Here is a 12,489-nt window from a genome sequence, read left to right as displayed (position 1 = left end):
GTCTTGAAGGGGGCGGGGCATGTCAGATACTAGAGAGCATTTGATTGGTTATGATTTGATGAGAAACTGAAGTATGAGGTGATGTAAATAAAACTGTTTATCTATTTAGGCGGAAGTGATAAACTACAAGCTTTACATGTTCATAACAGTTTTATATCTTATAAATGCGAATTTTGTCACTGTTTTGGAGCACACTAAATTATACATATCTTAAAGACTAACAATACTGATACCAACATCTAAAAGACTATATTTTAATTTCATAGGACCCTTAAAGGCTCTATATTGGTACCTCAGTGGTATATATACTGTATGTTCCTAAAAATTTCAAGATACACATTTCTGGTACTAATGGTCCTAACATGTAACTTTGAGGTATAAGTTGTACATGTACATGCAAATATACCACTACTGTATGCTTCATACAGCAGGGAAAATAAGTATTGAACACGTCACTATTTTTCTCAGAAAACATATTTCTAAATGTGCAGTAGGCTTGAAATTTTCACCGGATGTTGATAACAACCCAAGAAATCCATATATACAAAGAAAACAAATCTAATTAGTTTATAAATTAAGTCATGCGCAATAAAATAAAATGACACAGGGAAAAAGTATTGAACACATGAAGAAAAGGAGGTGCAGAAAAGCAGTGAAAGCCCAGACAGAAGCTGAAATCTCTCAGTAGTTTTTCAGCAACCCTCAGCCCTTCCTCATTGTAAATGAATATTAGCTGCTTCGGTCCAACATCTACATTAGCAGGATGATAATGAAGATGAAACCAGAGTGGATATTTCAGCAAGACTATGATCCAAAACACAGCCAAGGAAAGTCTCAAATGGTTTCAGAGAAAGAAAATCAAGCTGTAGAATGTCAAAGCCAATCACCTAACTTGAATCCAATATTAAGTACAAATTAAAGATCAGACGAGACGCACAGAACCATCAAGATTTTTACACTCTGTAGAAGTCTGTGTAAAAAAATCACACCTGAGCAATGAATGTGACTTTATTCTCCATATGAGAGGCGTCTTTAGGCTGCCATCACCAAAAAAGCCTTTTATATAAAGTATTAAATACATATCAGTAGTTAAGTACTTTTTTCTTGTGTCATTTCATTGTTATTACACGTAACAATTTTTTTTTTTTGATTTTTTAGTTTTGTTTTATTTTTACGATTGTATTGTTTGGGTTTTTACCAAAATCTGGTTCAATTCCATGTCAACAGCTCCTTTAGAAATATTATTTCCAGTAAAAAACTTGACGTGTTCAATACTTATTTTCCCTGCTGTATATAATCATGTCATCTGATCTTTTTGTATGTGTATATCCAAAAATATCAACACATCTTATAGACAAATAAAGTCTTAAATTCTACAATTTCATCTGCTGTACTTTTTCATGACATAGTAAAACTGCATATCGACGTCATCAAATTTCACATATTTTCTTTAGAAACTTTTGGCACCATTGGCTTTCCATACATGCCATCTTTTTCTGTAAACCAAAAGAGCATCAACTGGACGTACAAATAAGATCCAAAAAGTTGTGAAACTTAATGCGAACAGTCAATGAGTTCTGAGTACATAAAGACAAAAGAAAGTCAAGCAGCAGAAAATGGGGACAATGTGTAATTATGGCAGTGGGTCGCTCCACACTGCTCTCTGTTAACACACTTTTTAATCGGTGATGAAGGGCGCTTGTGCATCTAAAGGAATGTCAGGAGAATTGAGAAGCTGCTCATGAGAGGAGTGACAGCATGTGTATGTACTGTATGACAGAGGGAGGAAAGCTGCGGAGGATTAGTGCTCATAACTGCCTGGCTCAGTTATGTTAAGCAGATGGTGTGAACAACAAACTCACATTGATTTGGAGGATGCTTTCTTCACTTTTGGCCTCTTTCGACGATGAAGGGGCCTGAAGCATGTGGAGAACACACACACACACACACACACACACACACACACACACACACACACACACACACACACACACACACACACGTTCAACACCCCATGCCAGAATGCTTACTAACCCTATACATTTTTTTAAAGGTGCAGTAGGTGATCTCCCAAAATGCTATACGTTAGCATAATATCTTTGAAAACACAGTCCCTCCCCTGCCGTCCAAAACCACTCCTCCTGACACAAACGTGCACCTTAAAGATGACAGTAGACAACCCACTAGATCATGTCATTCGCCAGTTAGAACTTTTTTTAGTACTTTATAATACTACAGTTCCCAACAAAACACTGGGCTCTATTTTGACGATCCATGTGCAAAGTGCAAAGCGCAGGGCTCAAACACATTAGGGCGTGTCAGAATCCACTTTTGCTATTTTAAGCACGGAAAATCCGCTTTGTGCCGCGGTGCACGGTCTAACAGGGTTGAGCTTATTCTCTTAATGAGTTATAGGTGTGTTTTGAGAATAAACCAATCAGAGTCTCATCTCCCATTCCCTTCAAGAGCCAGTTGCGTCGCGCCATAGCACATTTGCAAGTGGAAAAACTGAACCCTTCACTAGCAATAAAACAGTTAAACAGAGCATCTACAGCGCGAGAATGAGAGATGAGCCTCCTCATTGTTTACTTTCGCTTTCACTCTGAGGGAAACGTGTTGTACGCACAGACATCCATTAGCCTATACATAATTAATTTAGTTTGTTATGCGCAAAGATTTGCTTCAAAACTATTTCTAAATTCAGTTCTAATTTCCAGCAAACGAATAAATGAACAATAATAATGAAGTGTGTTAAAAAAACTGAGTTATATCCAAACACACATGCTGTGCCCTATCTAAATTCTGACAGGTGGGCAAATCTAAGCTTGTTTTTAATAAAACAAATATAAATATGCATAAAATAAATAATACTGCTACTAATGATACCATTATACAAAAGCAAATTGTTATGAATAAACTGAAAAAGCCCCCCGAGATGAAGAAGCCATGAAGGTATGGTTTTTATATTTATGTAGGCTAGAAAATAATAATTGTTATAATATTTTAATCCTTTAATTATTTTTCATTTGTAAAGATATTTGCGTGTTGCTGTACTTCCTGTGTGTATTAAGCAATGTGTAAGCAAGGCGCACAAATAATGCACTCTGCGCTGGACTTTAGACTTGATTTGATCTGGTCTATTGAACAGCCAAATTTAAGTTCCAAAACATCAAAACGACTCTTGCGCCGAGCTGAAACTAGCAAACAACAATTGCGTCGTGCCTTGCATCGCATTGCGCCGGGTGTATGATAGGGCCCACTGTATTTGTTGACAGACAGTTTGGGCTACTTATCAGAATTATGGGAATTGTCTGCTCGACAAATTTTAATTGGATAAACATGTTTTAGTCTTATGCTGTGTTCACACCAGACGTGTAAATAGACGCATGAACAGTTTGAGTTTACTCGATTCATTTACGTGTCAACTTCACTTCACAATAGACGTGGATTCGCATCATGGGCAGGGCTTCTGTCTGCCCGGTGACTCTAGCTTTGTTGCTAAATGGATTTTATTGAGATAATAGCTGTGGTTTATGTGCTTTAGGACGGCTGACAAACAGTGTATATTCGTTCGGCGCCGTATCTAAGTCTACTAGATCCTTTCAGAGGTGGACCCAGCTCTGTGAGTTCATCAACTCCTCCAGAAACTATACCTGGATGATGGAGGCTTTCAATAGTGCTTCAGACCGAACTAAGCCCAGTTTGTCGGGTGTCGGTAAGAGGATTTCCCCTTAGGACACCAACAACAGGCACTACATACATAATCACACCACTACAAGAGCAAGCTCATGATTGGTTAACACGTTTTTTCCGACTCAAGTGATAAGTGCGTTAAGCATGTCAAATGCACAAAACGCTCAACTCGCGCCACTTCATTCATGCGAATTGCATCATTCTCGCCGCCTCATTCTCGCATTGATTTCACTTGTAAATCACGCGCACTTGACACTTCATCCGTGTCTGGTGTGAACGCCACATTATACCTTACCCAGAATATAAAAATACTTATAAATACACTTAGATCATTTACTTTAATCATTACTATTGGAATGTGAAGAGACTTTCAACCAGCACAACAAAAAAAAAATTCTGAAGACTATCACCTGCTGCACCTTTAATTCTTTCAAAAATTCTGATCTGATAAAGCCATTATTGTTAAACTTTTAACATAATTTAATTGTTCAATATTCCAAAATATTATATAATGATTACATACATTTGATATATTTTTACTTTAGATATTAATTAGTCATATTTTTAATGTTTATTTATATATATTTTTAAAATACCAGGATTGCATTTACTTGATTACAAATAGATGTTTTTTAATTGGGTAAAAATAGAAATCTTGTAAAATATTAGGTTAAAATGATCCTTCACAATCTCTTATATGAGGATCTGGTGTTCAAAAAACATTTGTTATTTTCGACCAAAGACTTTAGTGCATTTTTTAAGATTCTTTTATAATATTTAATACAATATTTAATCCAAAGCATTTAAATAATGAAACAGTAAAGATTTGTAATGGTACAAAAGTTTTCTGTTTTAATTAAGTATTGCTTTTTTGTATCTTTACATCTATTTTCTGTTCAAAACCCTATTGAGCAGAGTCTTTTGAACTGTGTTTTCTAACCATAATAAAATATATATTTTATAAAAAACAAACACACAAATTAAATAATAAAAAATGAATCTAGTCTTTTGAATTGTAGTTTCTGAACATAATAAAAAATATATATTTAGCAAAAAACACATATAACAAATATAACATGCAGCTGAAGTCAGAATGATGTCTAACAGAGCAAGGAAATGTTCACAGTATGTCTGATAATATTTTTTCTTCTGGAGAAAGTCTTATTTGTTTTATTTCGGCTAGAATAAAAGTTTTTAATTAAAAAAAAAAAACATTTTAAGGTCAAAATTATTAGCCACTTTAAGCTAATTTCTTTTTTCGATAGTCTACAGAACAAACTATCGTTATACAATAACTTGCCTAATTACCCTAACCTGCCTAGTTAACCTAATTAACCTAGTTAAGCCTTTAAATGTCCCTTTAAGCTGTATAGAAGTGTCTTGAAAAATATCTAGTAAAATATTATTTACTGTCATCATGGCAAAGATAAAATAAACCAGTTATTAGAAATGAGTTATTAAAACTATTATGTTTAGAAATGTGTTGAAAAAATCTCTCAGTTAAACTGAAATTGGGGAAAAAAATAAACAGGGGGGCTAATAATTCTGACTTTGACAGACTTTTTTTTCTTAATTTCAAATAGTCAAATAATCTTTTTTCTTTTATCATTTCTATATCTTTCCTGAACAAAAATATGAATTCCAAAAAAAAAAAAAAACTATATATGGTAGCTTATAAATTAATAGCTATTAAAATGTTTTGATTGAAGCCATACCTGTAATCGTACAATGTGTTTCTCTCTTTACCACCTGTAACAGATAATGATATGTCATCAGTCTATAGTGTAGATTATATGTTTACAGGTATTACATTGAACTGTCAAGTGACTCATCAAAGACGTGCTGTGACTCACCTGTCTCCTGATTGCACTCCTTGTGACCTTTGCAGCTGCGCAGTTTCATGAGCTGCTGGTGCATGTGATTCACCGCATCACGATCCAGTGTGCTCACTCCATTAATCAGCTGAAGACAACAGCAGTAAAACATACTTCCTTTACAAATCGGAATAAACCAATAAACAAAGTATAAAGTGCAAAAATCTACCTGATAAGGATCTGTGTTAAGGTCAAAATACTCCAGGAATCCAGTGGCAAACTCACAGAACAGGAAGTTGTGTGTCTCATTGATAGTCCTCAGACACCAGTAAGTGTTATTATTTGCACTTGTGCAAGCGCAAAAAGGCCCCACTGACAGTATACAAAAGAGAGAACAACACCAAAAAAGTTAATGTAAGTAAATAATTTAGTTTAAGAGGAAAAAAATGAAGATTCTGTCAGTAGTTACTCAACTTCATGTTGTTCAAAACCCCTGAGACCCTAAATTATCTAAATAATATACATTATGAATATTATGAAGCTATGAGAATACCTTTGTGGACACATAAAACAAAAATAACTTTATTTTTATAACTTTATTTTAAAATAACTAACTTTATTCAAAAGTTTCTTCTTCTCGGTGTCAGTATATTGAGCACTCTGCATTAATGTATACCCCTATGCAACTTCCTCAGTTTAAAACAAAGCATTGTACAGCCTTGCATTTATATCAGGAACACGCACCCTGTACTGACACTGAGGAGATAAAACTGTTTGTTTAAGGTGCTCACTCATAGCTTGATTATATTTTGATTGAATCACTGAAGGCATATGCACTGTAAAACAATCTTGCTGCTGTAAATGTATTTGTTGAATTAAATGAACTTTTCTAGTCATCTTAACTTACATCAAAACTGGACTGACGCAATTTCAATTTACTAGAACTTCTATGGTAAGCTGCTTTGACACAAACCACACTGTAAAAGCGCTACAGAAATAAAGATGAGTTGAAATGACTTAATCAAACTGACTAAAAATATTAAAGGGCACCTATGGTAAAAAATGTACTTTTCAAGCTGTTTGGACAGACATATGTGCATGTATGGTGTATAGACCGTCATATTGGGGTGATATAAACACACCCAGTGCTTTTTTTTCAATTTAACAACATAAAAAACGGTGGACCAATTGGAGCGGTTTTCAAACCGACCGCAACTTTACGTAGGAGTGCGGTCCCCCCGCCCACCAATATTGATCGTCATCATATCCTCAGTTTGTTGATTCACGTCCGCCATTTTCAGCAAGAGTCGAAGCGATATCACTAAAGGAACACCCTAGCTCTATTTTTAGATGCAAAGCTCATTGGGCTCAACACAAGATCAATATTCTCCACATTATCGCTCTAATCTGAATTATTGGTTGTATCTTTAGGTAGGTTTGCAAACATGTGTACTTCTCATTGAGTCTACCTTATACTTCAGCCGTTTGCATTTCTCGCGATCACAGAAGCTCCCTGTGATCTTAACTAGCATGCATTTTAGAATTCTAAACATAGGTTTCTATCAGGGTACACTCAAGTCGACGGCTGGGCGCCGCGGACCGCTGCAGAAACCTATGTTTAGAATTCAAAAATGCGTGGCGCGACGATTCTGGACACTTCATGTTTCTGCCGCACCACACAGAGCGGGTGAGCTCATGGCCCCGCCCCCTTGTTACGTTGAGCGTTGAGCGGGAAGCCGAAACTAGTCTACATGTGAAGCAACACACCCCTAAATCAGCGAACTGTGGACCCGCCCCCAACATGACACTTTTTAACACATTATAAAAAAAATATCTGAATTGTGTTTTGAACTGAACCTAAACTGGCACACTCAGAAGAACCATAAGATTAATATTAAATCATAAAAAAGAGGTAAACTATGTGCCCTTTAAGTTAAACTTGGCATAACTTAGTAAATGAAACCTGATTAACTCATTAAAATAAGATAAAGCAACATAAAAATATTTGTCGTCATCACTTTTTGTCATTACACTTTTTACAGTGTGGTCAGTTTTTGAATCAGGGGTTTAAGGGTGAGTAATTAATAACCGAATTATCATTTTTGGGTGAACTAACCCTTTAAGTGCAGTCTAGTCTAATCAAAGCAATGACAAGGATTTGTGTTTATTGTAAAGCTAAACTGTGCAAAGTTGCTCCCTCCAGGAGCCGAGTTTGACACCTGTGCTTTAAAGACTGTCAGTAAATGGCCAGTGTTTGGATTGGCTAACATCACTGCATAGAAAACAACACCAATGCCCCTTCACTATTACACAGTGTTGTACTGCGAAATGTGCATTAATAACTATTATCCATGTACAATTGTAATTCACAAACAAAGCATTATGAAATTAAAAATATATTTTTATGCAGCCGCTGTCGGATCCAGTTCAAAAAAACTGTGAAGACAATTTGGAGTAAAATGTCCTAATAACGCATGTGTGCCATTGTTAAAAAATAAATTAATTAATTAAATTGTTCCTTGTTCCTGCTGAAGTCTATATGGTGACAGAAACAACCTGTTTAAACCAGATGAGTCAAAGCGAAAGTTTTTATTTGTGACTGCCTGAATGTTTTAATAAAAATAAAAACAATCTTTTATGTCAAAAGATCAGGGCAACCTTAATGTAATTTGTTCCTTGTTCCTGGTACGGAGATCCTCTTGAACTCAGTGTACAGTGACGGAAACAATCTATTTAAACCAGATCGTTCAAAGCGAAAGTTCTTTTAAAACGTTTTTAATGATGTTTTAATGGAAACCTCTTAAATGTAAAAAGATCAGGGCAACTTTAATTTCAAAAGTCATGACTCCTTTAAATGATTTTTTTATTTAATGTGATATCTGAAAGATGAGTTGTGACATGTAATGCAGTACTTGTCCAGAAGGGGGCGGTCTGCCAGTGCTGGTTGTCGTGAGTGAAGCAGGTGAGGCCAGGCATGCTGCAAGTGTCATTATTACGCAGACGCTTCAGGAGTTTCCTCAGCTTCTTCCTGCGCTTCTGCTCTTTCATCAGCCACTGTTTCTTATCTTTGGAGGTCATTCTAATTAAATTAAAAGAACATACACCACTGATATCAACTGTTTGTTAGATTGCAGCAATGTAACTTTATGACAGATGATGAACGAAGACCTACTTGACAGAAAGTGTCTGGGCTGATTTGAGTTTAAATAGTGCTCTGCTGCTGTACTGATACCTTTAAAGAAATTAAACATGATCGTGTCAGATATGAGAAAAAGATCAAGCAAACACTTGAAAAGTTTATGCAAAAAATTAATAAAAAAACACTTTATTTTGATGGTCCATTTGAGTATTAGTACACTGTCTGCTTAATTTCTCCTGATACTGCTCCTTCAACTGACATTTAACTGACTATAAGAAACTTTGTAAGTATTCATATATATATATGTCAACTTACAATAACCCTAACCTGACAGTCTACTTAAAATCTAATGAGAATTAGTTTGCATGTAGATGCAATGAGACTTAAATTCAACAAACTGACCATCAAAATAAAGTGTGAGCAAAACATGGTGTTTTATTGATGATAACATGCTGTTTGCTGAGTGTGGATTAAATCAGAGGCGGATTTATTGATTTTGGGGCCCTAATCAATTCCAGCCAAAGGGCCCGACAATTCTAAAATGCACCCTTTTTCTGTTTATTTACATTGTTTTTTCCCTCTCTCCTTTTCTACATTTTATCTTAATGCAATCTCTAGATTTTGAATGATATGAAGAGTTCAGATGCAAAATCCTCAGATGCAAAAAAAAAGTGCCGTCGGAAATTTTCTCCTAAAACGAACATTTCTTTTCAAGCTCTTTATCAGTAATTTGACTTTTACGACAAAGAATATCTTACTTTCATTGCCTTTACATGAAATAACTGAATACAAATATAAGTGGCTGAGAAAAATGCTCATTGTAGAAGAAAATTCCAGATGGCACTTAGAGGTTTTTGCATCTGAACTCTTCATTTGTTTCCTTAAAATGAATTCACAACCAAAAAATGTTGCGTAGATGTAATAATTCATGTTAAAATGTTATTTGATAGACCCTCACTATGATAGAAAATGATGATATATATAATTTATAGGTATAATTTTTATTTCTAAGCATTTATTGGGGGCCCCAGATTTCGTAGGGCCCCAAGCGGCCACTTACCATTAATAATAATGAAAATAATGTTTCCTGCTCAGATCGATTGTTCTTTTTTGTTTAAGACTTTAATGAATCATTAGGAAAGACAGGAATTAATTTTATTTTGTCTGTATATGTTATGGGACACTCAAAGTAACTGAAGCCATTGTCCAAGGACTACGATTTGAGCTTAAATGTCTTTAATTTTCTACTACAGAATAAAAGTCACAACTGAAGGCCTGAGTATGAGTAAATTAATAGCAAATAAAAAAATTTGATGACCTATTTGGTGAATGAATACATCCATTTTTTGTTTGAAAAGACTTACATGTTTTGGTTGCATTCACACTCCTTCGGTCGAACCTGTTTTAGATGTCCTTTAACCTCTCGGAGGTTCTTTATTTTGGTTTGCAGTGTCTCAATCTATTTAAACAGCAACAAAAGTAGTTAAAAGTAAAATATGATGTGTTTTTTTTCATTGTTGTTGCCTTAGAGAGCTATTTACTTTGTGTGCTTACCTCATGCTCAATGTGTAGTTTGTGATCTTTCCATGCTTGTAGAGATTTATATAATCCACCATCACATCTAACTGTGTCGTTCATTAGTATTGAGCATCTGAACAAGAATGTTTTAATTACTGTTCTATCACTGGCATGTATTATTATTGTTATCCAGCATAACTGACTGTGTATGTTGTACCTGTAGGTGACTTTAAGAGCAGCAGGTGGCGTGAGGGAGTTGAAGTTGTCTTCTGTGGGCCCCATGCCGCTATATTCTTCATTCTGTCCATACACCGCCTGCTTTCTGCCTAGCATGAGGCTGGTGTTGAGGTTGAGAGGCCGGTAGCCCTTCTCCAGGTCCAAAGTGTACACATTTGAGTCCAAGTGATAGGGGACAGAGCGGGCCCATCGATTTCGTGGTACACTTTTTTTGTTCTTCAGTTCTGGAAAATAGTACATGGTACAGGTACAGTAACGTGTATACGTGTAATAATATACAAACTATACTGTGAATTTAAAAATAAATAAATAAGCTAATAAACTGACAACAAAATGACTAAAACCTAAAAACGGAAAATAAACAGTTGAAGTCAGAATTATTAGCCCCCCTGTTTATTTTTTCCCCAATTTCTGTTTAACAGAGAGAACATTTTTTCAACAACATAATAGTTTCAATAACTCATTTCTAATAACTGATTTATTTTATCTTTGTCATGATGACAGTACAGAATATTTGACTAGATATTTTTCAAGACACTTTTATACAGCTTAAAGTGACATTGAAATGTTTAACTAGGTTAATCAGGTTAACTAGGCAGGTTAGGGTAATTGAAGAAATTATTGTAAAAAAAAATTTGCTTAAAGGGGCTAATAATTTTGACCTTAAAATGGTTTATAAAAAAATAGAACTGCTTTTATTCTAGCCGAAATAAAACAAATAAGACTTTCTCCAGAAGAAAAAATATTATCAGACATACTGTGAACATTTCATTGCTCTGTTAAACATAATTTGGGAAACATTTGAAAAAAGGGGGGCTAATATTTCTGACTTCAACTGTAAGTAATATAAAATATGAATTTAATTGAGCTGACAAATGGTAATAAATATAAAATCAACACTTGTTGCTGCACATCATTCAGTTAGCCTTTTTTGGCCAGTGCCATAAGAAATTGTTGCGATATTCTTATTTTATTTAAAAGTAATAAATTTTTCAGACTTCTTAAAATAATGTTTTGCAACATTATTTAAATCTCAAATCTCATGACATAAATCTCGAATTGTTATATAAATATTACAAGTGTAAAATTCACTTTGAAATTGACATTTTTTCTTATATATTTTCATTTTTTTTCCACTAAATATTTCAACCTACATCTGAAAATAAAAACATACTAATATTAGGTTTCTTCAGGTATTATAGATGTCCTCGGAACTAACCCTTAACATAGCATTAATAATTTTACATTATGATTAAAATATTTTTATAAAAACAACAAGACTCCTTATGATTATCTAACAATTGAATGTCATTATAAACCTATTTGAGTGAAAAAAAGCATAATACTTTAATGATTGTCATAAAAATTCATATTTTCCATATTTTTATTCAAAGGTGTTTTATGTAAGATTTTGACTCTTCTTAAACATAAAAATACCATCATATGTTTGCAGATATTTAAGAAACATGTTCTTGTTTATCTGAAAAACAATGCTGAAGTCAGGGATTCCGCTTTGAAAATGCAAGTTGTGTGCTGGAACGGCTGTCTTTGTTTTGGTTATTTTAACCAGCTCAATGCCAGTTTAGCCAATTATATTTAAGCACCCGGGTTACCTTGGCGAAAAACAACATATTTCATTCATTTATTGAGAAAGGCGACCTTCGGTGGCCAGTAGCAGACTCCGAAATGAGACGCAGGTTCAGTTCCACGTGAGGTCATTAATTAGCAAATAATATAAATATTAGGTGAGCTGGTAACATTGCAACTCCGTGTCCTAACAACACGCTACATGACAAGATGCAGTGATAAGCAATTTGGCAGTTTGCACCTGACAAAACACGCCAGAAATACAGCCATTCAGAAGCACACAACATGCACTCACTCACAAAATGGTGAGGTTTATAATCTAATTAATACATTTTAAACCTCTGTAACATTATTAAATGAACATGCTGAATCACTGATATGTGTTGGTTTGAGTCTAAAGTTCAATTTCAAGCGGTTTATTTCATTTTGAAGATCTAAGGTGAACAATCTACTGCTGCTTTCAGTAGTATGGCAATAAACGTCATGTAACTCTGGATAAAG

At 34.6% G+C, this 12,489-nt stretch overlaps 1 protein-coding gene across 1 annotated transcript in view; it reads right to left on the bottom strand.

Annotated features, from left to right (window-relative positions):
- sulf2a (sulfatase 2a) overlaps positions 1-12,489 on the bottom strand; it is a 68,567-nt gene that overhangs the window by 3,179 nt on the left and 52,899 nt on the right. The window contains exons 12-20 of the mRNA XM_056468564.1: positions 10,382-10,625; positions 10,201-10,297; positions 10,011-10,105; positions 8,680-8,739; positions 8,420-8,586; positions 5,737-5,879; positions 5,547-5,655; positions 5,409-5,442; positions 1,863-1,916 (exon numbers count right to left, since the gene is read on the bottom strand). Coding sequence (XP_056324539.1) covers positions 1,863-1,916; positions 5,409-5,442; positions 5,547-5,655; positions 5,737-5,879; positions 8,420-8,586; positions 8,680-8,739; positions 10,011-10,105; positions 10,201-10,297; positions 10,382-10,625 — 1,003 coding nt within the window. The remainder of the gene's footprint in view (positions 1-1,862; positions 1,917-5,408; positions 5,443-5,546; positions 5,656-5,736; positions 5,880-8,419; positions 8,587-8,679; positions 8,740-10,010; positions 10,106-10,200; positions 10,298-10,381; positions 10,626-12,489) is intronic.

The sequence above is a fragment of the Danio aesculapii genome, chromosome 11 (assembly GCF_903798145.1).
Source record: "Danio aesculapii chromosome 11, fDanAes4.1, whole genome shotgun sequence".
NCBI classification, from domain to species: Eukaryota; Metazoa; Chordata; class Actinopteri; order Cypriniformes; family Danionidae; genus Danio; species Danio aesculapii.
Note: the sequence above shows the minus strand (reverse complement) of the source record. Positions and strands in the feature narration are given on the sequence as shown.